The sequence below is a fragment of the Eriocheir sinensis genome, chromosome 40, assembly GCF_024679095.1.
Source record: "Eriocheir sinensis breed Jianghai 21 chromosome 40, ASM2467909v1, whole genome shotgun sequence".
NCBI classification, from domain to species: domain Eukaryota; kingdom Metazoa; phylum Arthropoda; class Malacostraca; order Decapoda; family Varunidae; genus Eriocheir; species Eriocheir sinensis.
Window position 1 is genome coordinate 5,676,543 of NC_066548.1, and position 15,922 is coordinate 5,692,464.

The 15,922-nt window shown below is 46.7% G+C and overlaps 1 protein-coding gene across 4 annotated transcripts in view; it reads left to right on the top strand.

Annotated features, from left to right (window-relative positions):
- The first annotated feature begins 7,088 nt into the window (after positions 1-7,088).
- LOC127009261 (uncharacterized) overlaps positions 7,089-15,922 on the top strand; it is a 39,385-nt gene continuing 30,551 nt past the window's right edge. Inside the window, exon 1 of one of the 4 annotated variants that reach the window (XR_007761747.1) lies at positions 7,089-7,239. Coding sequence is in view for 1 of the 4 variants with exons in the window: in XM_050882149.1 (XP_050738106.1) it covers positions 7,234-7,239 (6 nt within the window). In the remaining 3 variants the exon portion in view is untranslated. The other 3 variants (XM_050882149.1, XR_007761748.1, XR_007761749.1) reach the window with 3 other exon arrangements.

Below are 15,922 nucleotides of genomic sequence, written 5' to 3' on the forward strand. Positions count from 1 at the left end.
GCAGACTGCAGACCAAAGGGGGGACTATTTCGACAATTACGAGAGAAAGAACCTGTGTTGAGGATACTTAATATTAGCTCATATTTCAACATAGAAGAAAGTATTCCCTCTGTATTTCCCATTCTGAGGAGGAGTAGGAAAAGAAGGAAGAAGAGAAGGAAGAGGAGGAGGGGAAGGAAGAGGAAGAAGACAAGCTGGTGAAAGTGATGAAGGAAGAGATGCAGGAGACTGAGGAGAAGAGGTATAAGAAAAAGGAGAAAGAAGGAGAAAGCGAGAAGGGGAAGGGAAAATAGTGGAGGAGGAAGAGGGAGAGGAGGAGGAGGAGACTAAAAAAAAAGGAGGGATATAACAAAGAGGAAAAAGAAGAATAAAACGAGGAGAAAGGAGGAGGAGGAAGAGGCTGAAGAAGAGAAAGGGCTACATGAAAGAGAAGAAAAAAGATAACGAGATTGGGGATGAGTAAGAGGTGGAGGATGTGGAGGAGGAAGAGGAAGAGGAGGAGGAAGAGGCTGAAGAAAAGGAAGGGGGGTATAGGAAAGAGGAGATAAGTCTGAGTCACCGTCTTGGAAGCCAGTGTGAGGTCGTAATGATATAATTAGTGTTATTAGAATAATGTCTCCCTCCCTCCCTTTCCTCTCCACCACCACCACCACCACCACCACCACTACCCCATTGAACACTTTTCCGGAACTGTGATGGAAAGTGGAGGGGAAAGTATTTCTTTGTAGGGGACAAATAGCTACAACCACCGCTGTCACTATCATTCACCTTACTGCCATTAACTACCGCTACTACTACTACTACTACTACAATCTACTTATCTGTCTATCTATCTACCTATCAATGTATCTACCTACCTATATGTATGGTGAAAAAGGGGAAGTAGATGATAAGGATGATGATAATGATGATGACGAGGAGGAAGAAGTAGAACACGGAAGTAAGAAAAGAACAACAACGAAGAGGAGGAAGTAGAACACGAAGATAAGGAAAGAAACCACAAGGAAAAGGAAGGAGTAGAACACGAAGATAAGGAAAGAAACAACAAGGAAGAGGAAGGAGTAGAACACGTAAATAAGAAAAGAACAACAACGAAGAGGAAGGAGTAGAACACGAAGATAGGAAAAGAAACAACAAGGAAGAGGAAGGAGTAGAACACGGAGGTAAGAAAAGAAACAGGAAAACTAAGGGCCACTCCTTGATGGTTAACGCGAATTTTCACTCTTCTTGCCCGGACGTGTCTCGAGGTAAGGACTACGTGATGACAGAGACTCGGGTACAGACGAGGAGGCATCTTGACAATGATCGGCTTGCTCGATGGACACGGATGAGCTCACAAACGAACCCGAGTCTCGAAGCCCCGAAGAAAACTCGTAAAATATATAAAGAGAGAGAGAGAGAGAGAGAGAGAGAGAGAGAGAGAGAGAGAGAGAGAGAGAGAGAGAGAGAGAGAGAGAGAGAGAGAGAGTGAGAGAGAGAGAGAGAGAAAGCGAAGAGAATATGTCTTAGCATTGTGAAATCTGACCAAGAATTTCTAGGGCGGAAGTGAGTGAGGTTACCAGGGAAAGGGACGAAGCGAGGGACTGAAGGAGGGAACAACAAAAGGGGAAGGCGGGAAAGTGGACGGACATAATATTACAATGATATGAAAGAGAAAAGGGAAGGGAAAGGGAAAGGAAAAGTAGAGGTTTGTATTGTAATGATAGGAAATATAATATGAAAGGAAATACAAAATGACGAAGGATACTTATATGTTTATGTTGCAAATGTTGAAGGGAAAAAAAGGGGAAAGAAAACAAAGAAAAAGGAAAAGGGTGCACAGGAAATAATGGAGGGAGGAAAATATAAAAAAAATAAAAAATAAGACATTGAGTAAAAACTGAAATTTGTAATGAGTTGAAAAAAGTGAGAGAGAGAGAGAGAGAGAGAGAGAGAGAGAGAGAGAGAGAGAGAGAGAGAGAGAGAGAGAGAGAGAGAGAGAGAGAGAGAGAGAGAGAGAGAGAGAGAGAGAGAGAGAGAGAGAGAGAGAGAGAGAGAGAGAGAGAGAAAGAGAGAGAGAGAGAGAGAGAGAGAGAGAGAGAGAGAGAGAGAGAGAGAGAGAGAGAGAGAGAGAGAGAGAGAGAGAGAGAGAGAGAGAGAGAGAGAGAGAGAGAGAGTATACCAAACGGAAAAAGGAAAAAAATAAAATGAAAGAAAAGCAAAGAAGGAACAGGACCACTCCCTAAAATATATATCAGCATAGAGAAAGACAAGAGAAAAGGAGAAAATGTTTAAAAAAAAAAAACCTTGAAGACTAATGCAAAGAAACATGACCCAAGCAAAAGAAATGGAACAGTAAAAGAGAAAAGAAGAACTATTATATTATCAAAGGAAAGGACTCGAAAAAGATCACTAGCAAGACACTGCCTCCTTGCGTATGATAAAAGAAATTCGAAAAAATGCATGAAGTTGAAAAAAATATATATTGATCGCATACTGAAAGAAAAAAAAAAGAAAGAAAGAAAGAAACGGAAAAATAAAGAAAGAGAAAAGAAAGAAGAGAGAGAGAGAGAGAGAGAGAGAGAGAGAGAGAGAGAGAGAGAGAGAGAGAGAGAGAGAGAGAGAGAGAGAGAGAGAGAGAGAGAGAGAGAGAGAGAGAGAGAGAAGAGAGAAGAGAGAGGAGAGAGAAAAGAGAGAGGAAAGAGAAAAGAGAGAAATGAAGAAAGTTGAAAAGCCGTAAGCACAAAATTAGTCGAAATCAAAACTAAATCGAAAAATGTGAAAACGAAAGGAAGCCATGAAAACAGACAACGTAATTAGCGAATATACTTCTACTGCAAAACGAAATTCAACCGCAAAAATAAACACGTGGAAAGAAAAATTATCGTACTTTTATTTTAACTCTCCATCTGTCCGCGTTTTCCACTCATGATATCGCTGCCCGAATATACAACTTCAAAAAAAACTTTCTCTTTCGCTTCATAATACTAATTTTTTTTTTTTAACTGCTTCTGCATATGTCTCTCTCTCTCTCTCTCTGTTTCGCCAAAAATTAGATCAGAGTAAAAAGAGAAAGCATCGCAAGACTAATAGCTGGTCATTTATTTTTCCTAACATTTTTTTCACGTTTTCTTTTCCCTTTCCTCCGCTGCGGGTTTTCCTTCGCCTTTCCCTCATCTATTTTTAGGCGGGTCGTTCTCACCCCCTTCATGTTGCTCCCTCCTGATCCACCTCCTCCACCACGGCCACCACCACTGGCACCGCCCAACACCGCAAACATCACCACTATCACCACCACCGCAACTAGCCGCCTCCCACCACCACTAACTCAACCTCCTCCGCCACCGCCCAACACCGCAAAGACCATCACCAACACCACCACGCAGCCATCACCGCCACCACCCCCGCCACGCCCGCCGCCGCCCGATAACCGCAGCACCGTTACGGCCGTCACCACACACCGTCACCATCACCAGCCTAACCACAAAATACCATTACGGACCCAAGATCATATTACCTTAGACCTCAGAAGGAGACTCGTATATGTATACAAAAATAAACATTATCAACCAATTATCATAAGCAAACACAGAAGACACGAGTACATAGTGTCGGTTTTGCTTTGAACTTGTCAGAGAGTGAGTTGATTAAATCGCAGAACAATGATTCTTAGCGTATATTGTTTTATTTAGATCCAAATAATAACTTATGCTAATGTTTAAGTTAGATTGATAAACTCTACCTACATTATTGACAACCTAAGTATTACGTTTCTAACATGAAGAGTTGAAATATTCTTTTTAATACCCTTTTCAAAAAATACTCATAAATGCATTGAAGAATACTGTCGTTAATCAATTAGACATCCAGAGACACCATCCCCCCGCAATGACACACCACACTCCCCGGACACCCCATCCACCACCCCTCCACCATGATCATCCACCACCCCTTCACCATGACCATCCACCACCCCCACCACCACCACCCACGCGCATAACAGTTCTCTCCCCCCTTATCCTGCTCCACAACCCCTTCCATCCCCTAGAATACCCCTTCCATCACCTCCCTACCGCTCCCTCCACCGCCCTACCTTCCAACCACGTGTACCAACTCCTTTCTCCATCTACCTACCCCTTTCTCCACCTCCTTACCTCTACCCCTTCCTCCACTTCCCGAACCCTCCCTCCACTTTCCTATCCCCTCCGTCCACTTTCCAAGCAGTCTCTTCTATTCCCAAGCAGTCCATCTACTTCCCTACCCTTCCTTCCACTTCCCTACAACTTCCACCACTTCGCTACCCCTCCTTCCTCCTCCCTACCCCTCCCTTCTTTTCCCCACCCCTCCCTCCGCCTCCCGAGCCCGCGACACGAGCCTGCATAACCTGACGCAAACACCTTGGCCTCAAACGTCACCCAGGCAATGAAAGTAAGCAAGCTGGGAATCTTCTATAAAAACAAACTCGCCCGGGAAGCAGCGGAGCGGAAGAAAGAGGACGCGGAAGATGATGGAGGAGGAAGAGGAGGAAGAGGAGGAATAGAGGTGACTGTGATACTGGCAATGAGTAAAGAAAGTGAAAGAGCAAAAAGTGGAAGGAGTGAAAGAAAGGAGATGGAGAACTGGCTAGAAGAAAGTGATAAACAGAGAGAGAAAGAGAGAGAGAGAGAGAGAGAGAGAGAGAGAGAGAGAGAGAGAGAGAGAGAGAGAGAGAGAGAGAGAGAGAGAGAGAGAGAGAGAGAGAGAGAGAGAGAGAGAGAGAGAGAGAGAGAGAGAGAAAGTATAGCGGTAAAGAAGAGTGAGTAAAAGGAGGAGGAGGAGGAGGAAAAACAAGAAGAAAATGTGATGCAAAGAAAGTAGTAGTAGTAGTAGTAGTAGTAGTAGTAGTAGTAGTAAGAAGTAGAGAGAGAGAGAGAGAGAGAGAGGAGAGAGAGAGAGAGAGAGAGAGAGAAGAGAGAGAGAGAGAGAGAGAGAGAGAGAGAGAGAGAGAGAGAGAGAGAGAGAGAGAGAGAGAGAGAGAGAGAGAGAGAGAGAGAGAGAGAGAGAGAGAGAGAGAGAGAGAGAGAGAGAGAGAGAGAGAGAGAGAGAGAGAGAGAGAGAGAGAGAGAGAGAGAGAGAGAGAGAGAGAGAGAGAGAGAGAGAGAGAGAGAGAGAGAGAGAGAGAGAGAGAGAGAGAGAGAGAGAGGAGAGGAGAGACGAAAAACGAGGAACAGGAGAAAGGGAGAGAAGGGGTGGATGGCTTCCCTTGGCGAAAGTAAGAGTATCACACACACACACACACACACACACACACACACACACACACACACACACACACACACACACACATACACACACACCTGGGCTTTTTCCTTTTCTTTTTAAATCATTAACTCGTGAGAAACGCCATCACAGAAATGGAGATCTAAAAAAAGCATGCACCTGTGTTTGGGGGGAGGTGTGTGTGTGTGTGTGTGTGTGTGTGTGTGTGTGTGTGTGTGTGTGTGTAGACGTGCGTGTGTGCGTGTTCTGGTTTCGGACAACAGTGAGAGTAAAACCACCCTCACCACCACCACCACCACCACCATCACCACCACCACCCCCACCACCACACGTAGGAACAAACGACTCTAGCGATTAAAAACACGAACCCCCCCCCCCCCTCTCTCTCTCTCTCTCTCTCTCTCTCCCCACACACACATCCTCCATCACGATCACACTAACACCCACCACCCATCACCCAACCCTTTAACACCCATAACCCCAACACGCACCCCTTCAATATCCATCCTTCCAACACTCCTTTCCTGCATGCAACACCCCATCCCTTCAACACCCATCCCTTCAACACCCAACCCCCAATACCCATCACCCTTCAACACCCATTCCTTCAACACCCATCCCTTCAACCCCCAATACCCATCACCCAACACCCCAATACCCGTCACCCCATACCCAAAAGGAAACCAAGAGGGAGGAGGAGAAGGAAACATGACCTCAAGAACACAGGTAAACCATAAGGCGGAGTGTCATAGGCTACGGTAAGTAAGGTATAAGTCTGCTCGTATGCACTCGTAGGTATCGCCATGGCTAGGGTAAGACGGCTTTAGCTTTAGTCTGACTCGTAGCTTCGTGGCCAGACGCTGATACCCTCGGGCGCTCGCGTGGTGGTGGTGGTGGTGGTGGTGCAGTCGGCATTCTTGAAGAGAGAGTGGCTGCTGACTTCTCTTTCATTCACAGCGCTGTGGCCATGGGTCGAGAGAGAGAGAGAGAGAGAGAGAGAGAGAGAGAGAGAGAGAGAGAGAGAGAGAGAGAGAGAGAGAGAGAGAGAGAGAGAGAGAGAGAGAGAGAGAGAGAGAGAGAGAGAGAGAGAGAGAGAGAGAGAGAGAGAGAGAGAGAGAGAGAGAGAGAGAGAGAGAGAGAGAGAGAGAGAGAGAGAGAGAGAGAGAGAGAGAGAGAGAGAGAGAGAGAGAGAGAGAGAGAGAGAGAGAGAGAGAGAGAGAGAGAGAGAGAGAGAGAGAGAGAGAGAGAGAGAGAGAGAGAGAATGGGGGGGTAGGGGTGCTGTATTAACTAATGATACATAAGAGAAAAGAGAGAGAGAGAGAGAGAGAGAGAGAGAGAGAGAGAGAGAGAGAGAGAGAGAGAGAGAGAGAGAGAGAGAGAGAGAGAGAGAGAGAGAGAGAGAGAGAGAGAGAGAGTGTGTGTGTGTGTGTGTGTGTGTGTGCCAGTGGGGCAGGGAGGCACGCACTCTCCCCTGCCAAGCTGCCGGGCATTCCTCTCCCTTTTGACTCCTCTACTCTCCGCGGAGGACACTGACCGGGCCCCGCGCATTCCTAGAGCTGTCCTGAACCTTTAAAAATAGAAAGGGACACACTCATAACCTACATATTACTGCAGCAAGCGAACGAAACAGAATGAAACGTGCCTCTCCTTCAGACACATTCCTCCTCGACTGAGTTTCCACAGCAAAAAAGTTCTGAGGGCGTCGACGATCCACCAATCAGCGGCGGCGAAGGGGCGGAGCAACGACTGACACTCTCTCCTGATTGGCCGCTCAGAGTGCCACGTTTCTATTGGCCCTTTCGAAGATCCGGGATCCTAGCCCACTTCCACATCTTGTCAGAGATCCCTGAATTAAATGGCTAGACCAAGTTAATTTGCATATTTGAAAGGAAGAGGCTGCCGCGGTATATAAGGAAAATTAAGGGCAAAAAGTGTGCATTTACGGTGTAGCGTCTGAGCGAGTCGGTCGTCCCTAGCTGAGAGTGTGCCACGCCATGAAGGTAGGAACACACAGCTACACTCGACGCCCCTCTGGATTACTACTTACTCTGCCTCTTGAAGTCGCCGGTGCAGGAGCCTTGTGTGATTCCTCCGCAAGAACACTCAGTGCAGTTGTCGCCACTTAGTCTCCGATAAGAGTGAGACAAAGATGGTATTGAATTATTTTATTGATTCACACCACCACAGTGCCACAGAGAACAGACCCAGTGCCAGTGCCTCCTAGTGCCAAAAACTCTGACTTGAACTCTCAGCGGAGCCAAACAGTGCCATGGGAAGGACTTATGGAGTGAGCCGGCCCGTGTGTTGCCCTGGCGAGGGGCACCTCGGGCTGCGGGTGCGACACAGAAATGTGACGAAAGTCTTGCGTGCACGAATAACGAGCCCGAGTCTGGAGGAAATGCGTGGGTTACTAAAACACGAGAAAAGATTCCAACACCCCGTCTGTCAGTTTTTTACTAAAAGTCGCAAGAAAACTTCTTGGGAAACATTCGTTACTTATCGATGGATAATGATTAAGTTCATTTTGACGAAAGATTAATCGTAATTGTCAGTATTTTCATGTCATGTTTGTCATCCATGATAAATGTCATCAGTAAATATTCAAAGCTTAAATGATGCTGCCAAGTAGCCGCGGAGCCTCAACGAAAATTCTTCACTCTCCACCGTCCCCAAGTGTCGGCCGATGAACCCGCAAGTCTGTCCCCGACCTTGCCAGCCACGCGCTGGCTTTACCTTGACTCCGTCCCGCGCGCCACACTGCCCCGCTTCCTCGCCGTCCCCTGTAGTCACGTACTGAGGCGGCGACGAGGCGGCGGGTTACCGTGTTAATTACTAAAGGCGGCCCCGCTCGGGGTAGTTAGATTTATTAAGCTCCACAAGACTGGTGAATCAATGTCACTAAGAGCAATTATAGTCATCAGTGGAAGCGTAAAAACAAGACGGAGATAGCGGACGAGCGGAGAAAGTAAAGTAACTACCAAGTTCACTCTAGTTGCTCAGTAAAAAAAAAGCCTATCTCTTATTCCGGTTAAAATCAAGATCGTGCATGAATTATCGCCCAGAATAGCAACACGTCATCGAGAGCACAGTAAAGGTCACTGCCCGTGTAGCGTATCATTAGCAACCCGGAACTACGAGTAAGGTCACTGACTGGACGGAGACTGCGAGGGTGGTCATCACGCGGTAGTCACTGACCTCCTCTCCCTTCTCACCCACTGACCTTACTCTCTCTCCCCACTGACACACTCACCTCTCTCCCTACTGACCTTACTCTCTCCCCCACTGACACACTCACCTCTCACCCACTGGACCTAACTCTCTCTCCCCACTGACCTTACTCTCTCTCCCCCACTGACACACTCACCTCTCACCCACTGGACCTTTCTCTCTCCCCACTAACCTTACTCTCTCCCCTCACCCGATAACCTTAGTCTTCTCTTACCCACCGGCCTTATTTTACTCTCTCTCTCTCTCTCTCTCTCTCTCCTTTGCTACCCGCGTCCCTTTTATCACCCCTTCGGCCTTATCACATTATCCACCATACTACCCCTACATCACCACAAGCACCATTGACAACCTAACCACTATCATCCACCCGTCATCATCACCACTAACACCACCACCTCCACAACACTATCACCACCGCCAACACCAACACTCGCGCAACACTTACCCATGGCGGTGCTGAGGCAGGAAGAGGAGGACCGAGGGGGGCAGAAAAAGCTCTCGACACGAAACGCAAACACTCACTCCCGCCGGACAACTCACTCTGTCCCTCCGCCTGTTCCTCCTCCTCCTCCGCGTCCCTCCCTGGAGTCGAACACACAGACAGACGAGGGACGAGATGCGCACCGTGTCTAACAAACCACAGTAAAGAAAGGAAGATCGAGAGGGATAAAACCCACCATACTCTAACGCTGTAGTAAAAAGGAAATATGATCCTTTTAAAATTAAGTATTGCGAACGTGAACATATCGACATTTTGTACATTCAACCCCTACCGATTCCCTCTACGAACCAGCTCGGGCTCTCGAAGCACGAACCGAATCCCCGAAGCGGTATTACGAACCCCCGAGACAGCGCTTCGAGTATTTGACCCACATTCTAAACAACAAGCCCTGGCAAAGTGAAGATCCTGCAAAATAATATGACAGGAGAAAATTTATCCATCTGGCGGAAATAAAGTCAAGGTATTAAAGTGTTTGAAGAGAAAGAAGCGTCACAGGGGAACGTATACTGAGAGAGGAGGAAGGGAGAGACACGGAGGGACAGGTCTGGGGAAAGGAGGAACAGTAGGGGGGAGGAGGAGAGAGAGAGAAAAAGGAGGGGAAGAGAAGATAGAACCGAGCAAGAAGAGGATAGAGAGGGAAGACGAGGTGGAGAAAGTGAAGAAGGAAGAAACGAGCAAGAAGAGGAAAGAGATGTAGGAGGAGGAGGAGGAGGAAGAGAAAGGGGAAGAGAGAAAGTAGATACGAACAAAGAGGAAAAAAGAAGAAGCAGAAGCAGAAGTAGGAAAAGGTGGAGAAATGAGAAAAGGCAACAGGGCGAAGAAGGAGGAAGATGATAATGTAGAAACAACTCTAAAGAGGACACTGAAGAAGGGAAGGAAGAAGATAGGAGGAAGACCAGTAAGGAAGAGAGAGAGAGGGGGAGAGAAAAAAAGAAGTAAACAACCTTGAAGGGGATAAAAATAGGAAGGGCAAAGGATCGCGGAAGAGAAAATCGGAGGAAACAAACGGATATCACACCACCAAGTGCCACACCCACACACACACACACACACACACACACACACACACACACAGTCATCACCCCCCCCCCCACCCACCCACCCCACACACACATTCTCACAGGCCACACCCTTCCACAATCGTATACCTTCTGTAATACGTGGCTTTCTTGAACTTGCCATTCTCACCTGACTCACACCTTCCTCCTCAGTTCGACACACCTGTTGCGTATCATCCTGCCTGACTCCCTACCTGTGGCTCTCACTCGTGACCTCATTCCAACTGTACCTTTCTCTTCTCTTCCCCTTTTCCCTTTCGACCGCTTCCTCCTTCTTCTTCCTCTTTCCATCGCTGTCGTTTTACCTGTCTTCTCTTTCTATCTCTTTCCTTCCGTTTCCTTGCAATAAAATGACCTCATTCCAACTGTACCTTTCTCTTCTCTTCCCCTTTTCCCTTTCGACCGCTTCCTTCTTCTTCTTATTCCTCTTTCCATCGCTTTCTTCTTATCGTCTTCTCTTCTCATCTCTTTCCTTCCGTTTCCTTGCAGTAAAATGACCTCATTCCAACTGTACCTTTCTCTTCTCTTCCCCTTTTCCCTTTCGACCGCTTCCTTCTTCTTATTTCTCTTTCCATCGCTTGCTTACCCTGTCTTCTTATCTCTCTCCTTTCGTTTCCTTGCAATAAGTGTACATTTATATCCTTCTTTTCACTTTGTCACTCTTTTTTTTATCTCTCCATGTTCTCACTTTCTTTCTCTCCACTTTTTTTTTCTTCGTCATACTTTCTTCTCCCTTTCTCTCCGTTCTCTTGCAATAACTCACTTTTTTTTCCTTCTTTTCCCTTTTCATCATCTTTTTTTTTTCATTCTTCTTCCCTGTTTTTCTTTTCTTCGCTTCTTTTTTTTATACCTCATACTTTTCTTTACCTTTTTCTCTTCTTCCTCTTCCTCACTTTCTCTCTTTGCCTCTTCTTCGCCTTTACCACTTCATTTCCGTCTTCTCCTCCTCCTTCTCCCTCTCTCTCCCTTTCCTGAATCTCCTTCCCCTTCTCCCCTTCACTTCCCTTTCTCCTCCTCTTCCCTCCAAATCCTGTCTCACCGGCCGGCTATTCTCCTACTACCTGGATTTAACACTTTCACAATATAATTACCCGCCTTAATGATAGTAATTGTCTCCTCCAGGATGCTAATTACTCCCTCATCAGTTTCCTCACTTTCCTCGTCATTGTCCTCCTTATAAAAACGTGCATTCAAAGCCGGCATTCTTATACACGTCTTTTACTTGGCTTGTCTTCATCTTAGTCATAGTCTCTTCCTTGTGTTTCTCAATGTGAGGCAAATGTTACTTTCTCTTGATACCCACGTGCGTAAGACTTTCTTCGCTTTACTTGAGTTTACGTTCACCGATGTTTCACTTTCTTTCGTTATTCGTAACTTCTTTGTCGCCTCTAATTTTGTTTCCTTTCGTCTTCATTCATCGTCCCGTTTATCTTTATTATCTTTCTTTTTTATTATCTTTTATTATCTTTCCCCTTCTGGCGGCTCAGCACGCATTCCCTAACCACCAACAGGCGTCTCCAGCATTCATAATTTCTTCCTTCATTAGTTTTATTTGATTTTCTACTGCATGATTTTCCTTTCTGGCATCACAACACACATTCCTTGACCACCAACAGGCGTCTCTAGCGCTCACAATTTCCTCCTTCATTAATTTTATTTGATTTTCTACTGCATGATTTTCCTTTCTGGCAGCTCAGCACGCATTCCTTGACCACCAACAGGCGTCTCTAGCGCCCACAATTTCCTCCTTCATTTGTTTTATATTTTCTTTTCCTTGCTTACGTGGAACTTTCATTTTCCGCTTTTGTTTTCTCCTCCTCATAAAAAGAGAAACCAAGAAATTATTACGAAGCAGCAGAACGAATCTCATTGGACAACGACGTCAACGCAACACCATTACCGACGTGAAATACTCGCAACACATTTCACTGACAACGTGCGAATGAAGGGTTTGAGCCGTGATGACAACAACGATGATAATGAGTCACTTAACACAATGACCATAAAAAAATAATATCACGGAACTCTATCGCGGATGCAAGTGAATAAATGAATACAAAGAAAATTAATCCGGCTAAAAAAAGTTCACGAGTACCGGAAGCGATTATAGAATTTATATAATGAAGACAAGAGAGATTGCGAGTCATGACGAGATCGCTGTCACGCACGGAGGCACTAGCTCGCCGCGCGGAGGACGGAGGCGAAGGGCAAGTTGGTACGCGGCTCTGTTCTCTGAGGCACAGCGGGTCAAGCAATTGGTAGTCATCTCCGTAATAGTAGTAATCCATCAGGGGCTTGAGGCTTCCCATTACCCTTCCGCTATACAGAGGTGACGCGGAGGTGCTAGAAGTGGCTGGAAACACGTAATATAGGGCAATACATTCTTTGGATTTCATATTTTATCTTTTTAACAACTTAGGTATAATCAACCACTGAGTCTTTTTGCCACTTCAGTCATTTCTTCGCTCACGTGTTACCTCCGTGTTGATGTCTCTTGTCTTACGATCCTCTTTTTTTCAGGTTTCTTTGATTTGTATTTCCATTGTACTCCCTTGTGTGTGTGTGTGTGTGTGTGTGTGTGTGTGTGTGTGTTCTTTCCAGCAGTCACAGGGAACGAAACTCTGTGTGATTACCTCTGCGTCACCATTACTTTCTGTGTCAGCCAACACCTCTGAATCTGGAACGGATATACCTATTTTTTTGGTACATAATCATATCACACGTCATTTGGCATCCATTCTTCCCATTCTTCCAGTCCTTCCTCATTGTCAGCGTAGGTTACAGTTCAGGGTATCCTGCGGCGACTCGTGCCAGCAAACACAAAACATAATAAAGACGGTTGGCGATACACATCATCTGCGTGGAGGCAACGTCTGTCATGCCACTGATCGGCCGCGCTGAGTGACGGCCCGAGTATGAGACGGCCCATTGCACGCCCTCAAGCCCCGCGACCACACTCCTCGTCTCCTCTTATGAATGGTCGGTCCGTGAGGCGGGACGGATGCCAGGAGGAGGCCCGCTTGTTACAGTAATTTTGTTGTTGTGGCTAACGCTTGTCATTCTTCACTCTGTTCCCACCCACGGCGACCACAAGACACGGCACATTGCTCTCCCTTTTTCGAACCTCACCGCAACTCCCACTAGCGCTCCGTCAACTGTAACGCCGCACACAAATGAATATGATTGTAAATAGTAAATACGGGCCTGAAAACACACACCATTACTCCTAACAAAGACTAAATTACACGAGAAATCCACGAACATAAATAAGAAAGTGAAACAGTCTAAGGAATGACGTGGACTCTCAAAGAAGCAAAGATCATTACCGTAATATAGATGCTATTTTCACTAGAGACATACGAAGTTAATACAAGTAAATAACACGCTCACCAGATAACTTGATACTCAGACAAGCCAAGACAAGCCAAAACCGAGATAAAAACAACACTTCAATCACGGGTTTTCTTTATGCAACCACCATACACCTGCACTACACCCGTCAGTTCCTCTTCGTCATCGTGAATCCTACAGCGAACCACGAGAAGCAACATATTATTACGTGACAGTTCCCCTCGGCTACTGTGCACTCTCTCCCATCACTTCTTTGCACACTCGCCACTCCGTCTTTCGCTTCCTGCTGACCATTTTATCACCCCCTCCATTCCTCACTGTCATTACTTTAACCCCCCTTTCCCCTGCCATTACGTCTCCCTCCCTCTCTCCCTCACTCTCTGCCTCTCTACCTGCCTTCTTTTACCTACACTCCCGCGGCAATCCGTTGTAATCATATCCATCAACTCTCGCTCCTTTTTAACGCCGATTCTCTTCATTGACTCCACACTCCTCCCAATCTTCCTTCTTCCACCGCACTCTTCCTTCACGCTACGCTGCTTCTCTTCCTCTCCCTCCCCCCCTCCCTCCCTCCCTCCCTCTCATCCTCAAGCACCCACAACAAACGAGGTCTCCGTTATTTCGCTTCCGTTAGAGGTTATACTTTCTTCGCTTGGCCGCCGTCAGTTTTCATATGCACTAATGTTTCTCTCTTCTATTCTTTCTTTCTCTTCTCTTCTCTTCTCTTCTCTTCTCTCTCTCTCTCTCTCTCTCTCTCTCTCTCTCTCTCTCTCTCTCTCTCTCTCTCTCTCATTTCACGCTCATTTCTCTAGAAGATTGTTTAGATTGCTTTATATGAAAAGAATAAGGAGAGAGAGAGAGAGAGAGAGAGAGAGAGAGAGAGAGAGAGAGAGAGAGAGAGAGAGAGAAATATTACCTGCCACTCAATTAGTTCTGAAAGCTGACTCCTATTCATCAATATAGCGGCAGTCTGAGTATATAGCTCTAACGATCTCTCTCTCTCTCTCTCTCTCTCTCTCTCTCTCTCTCTTGAATGTATGTTTCTGTATCTCTAGCTGTACAACAATATCTATAATCGCGTCCGCGTATGTACGTATCGTAATCTTGTCTGTGCAACACGCTACGTAAATGTCAGAGAAAGTAGAGAGGTGGGAGGGAGACGGAGGGGGACTGGGAGGCGGGAGAGAGGAGGCGGCTATAGGATGGGCAGCTCCAGCATCCACGATATAAAGATGTAGAAGGTCGAATGGGATGAAACGGGACGAATGGGGTGAGACGGAATGGAATGAGACACAAAAAACGAGAAGGGCGGCGGCGGAGGGAGGGCTAGGCGTGTGGGTTACAAGATGCCACGGGAGGGAGTGAAAGGGAACGGAATGGAACGGAATAGGTTAGGAGGCCAGGAATGTAATGATGTACCGCGGTGGGCGTAACGTAGCGGAGAGGAATGGGCGGGCGAGCTGGCGGGCGTTCTGAGGCTGGTATTCTTAAACGCTTTCGCTTCCCACATCAGCTATTTCAAGAGGTCAAAAAGGGGATCAATAGGGTTCTAATGAGTATTTCTTTAGATTCATGCCACAGAAGCAGGGTCAAACTACCACCAGAGACATTAAACTACCCCTGGAAATGCCCAAAACTCATTGGAAAGCCTTGTCAAATATGTGAACTTGGGCGACGAAATGTTTTAAAATACGACCCTGACTATCGCTGGCTGACCATCTATCGCTCGCGGGTTGGTTGGTGAGGTCAGTGAATTATAAGAATTAATTTATCTCGCGGCGTTCGATGTGTTACAGAATCCGGGAGGACCAGGATCGGGTTGCCTCCTGTGGCCGACTTTTTACGTGTGGAGAGAAGGGAGGAGGGAGGGGAGGGAGAGAGAGGCGCAGGATGAGAGGGAAGATGAGAGAGAGAGAGAGAGAGAGAGAGAGAGAGAGAGAGAGAGAGAGAGAGAGAGAGAGAGAGAGAGAGAGAGAGAGAGAGAGAGAGAGAGAGAGAGAGAGAGAGAGAGAGAGAGAGAGAGAGAGAGAGAGAGAGAGAGAGAGAGAGAGAGAGAGAGAAAGGCCAAAATGAGGACATGAATAAACACACACGCCTACAAATTCCTTTCTTTTCCTTTTTTTTCTCTCTCGTGCCTCCAAGGTGTTTGAGATTGGTAAACACACACACACACACACACACACACACACACACACACACACACACACACACACAGAGAGAGAGAGAGAGAGAGAGAGAGAGAGAGAGAGAGAGAGAGAGAGACACAGTCCTGAGGTGCGGTGAAACAAGGATGTGGCGCCTCCCTTCTTGGCTTTCATCTGACCCCGATCACACACACACACACACACACGGGGTCATCATCGGTTTTGTACGCATTTTTGCTCCGTGGCGAATCCCTGTTTTACGCGCACGCTCTCCAGGTGGGTGACAGCAGCGGCGTATTGCGGGGTGGTTACTTTGCGTCCAACGGTAAATGCGTATGCTTCCGTTTGTGTGAATATCTCTCTCTCTCTCTCTCTCTCTCTCTCTCTCTCTCTCACTCTC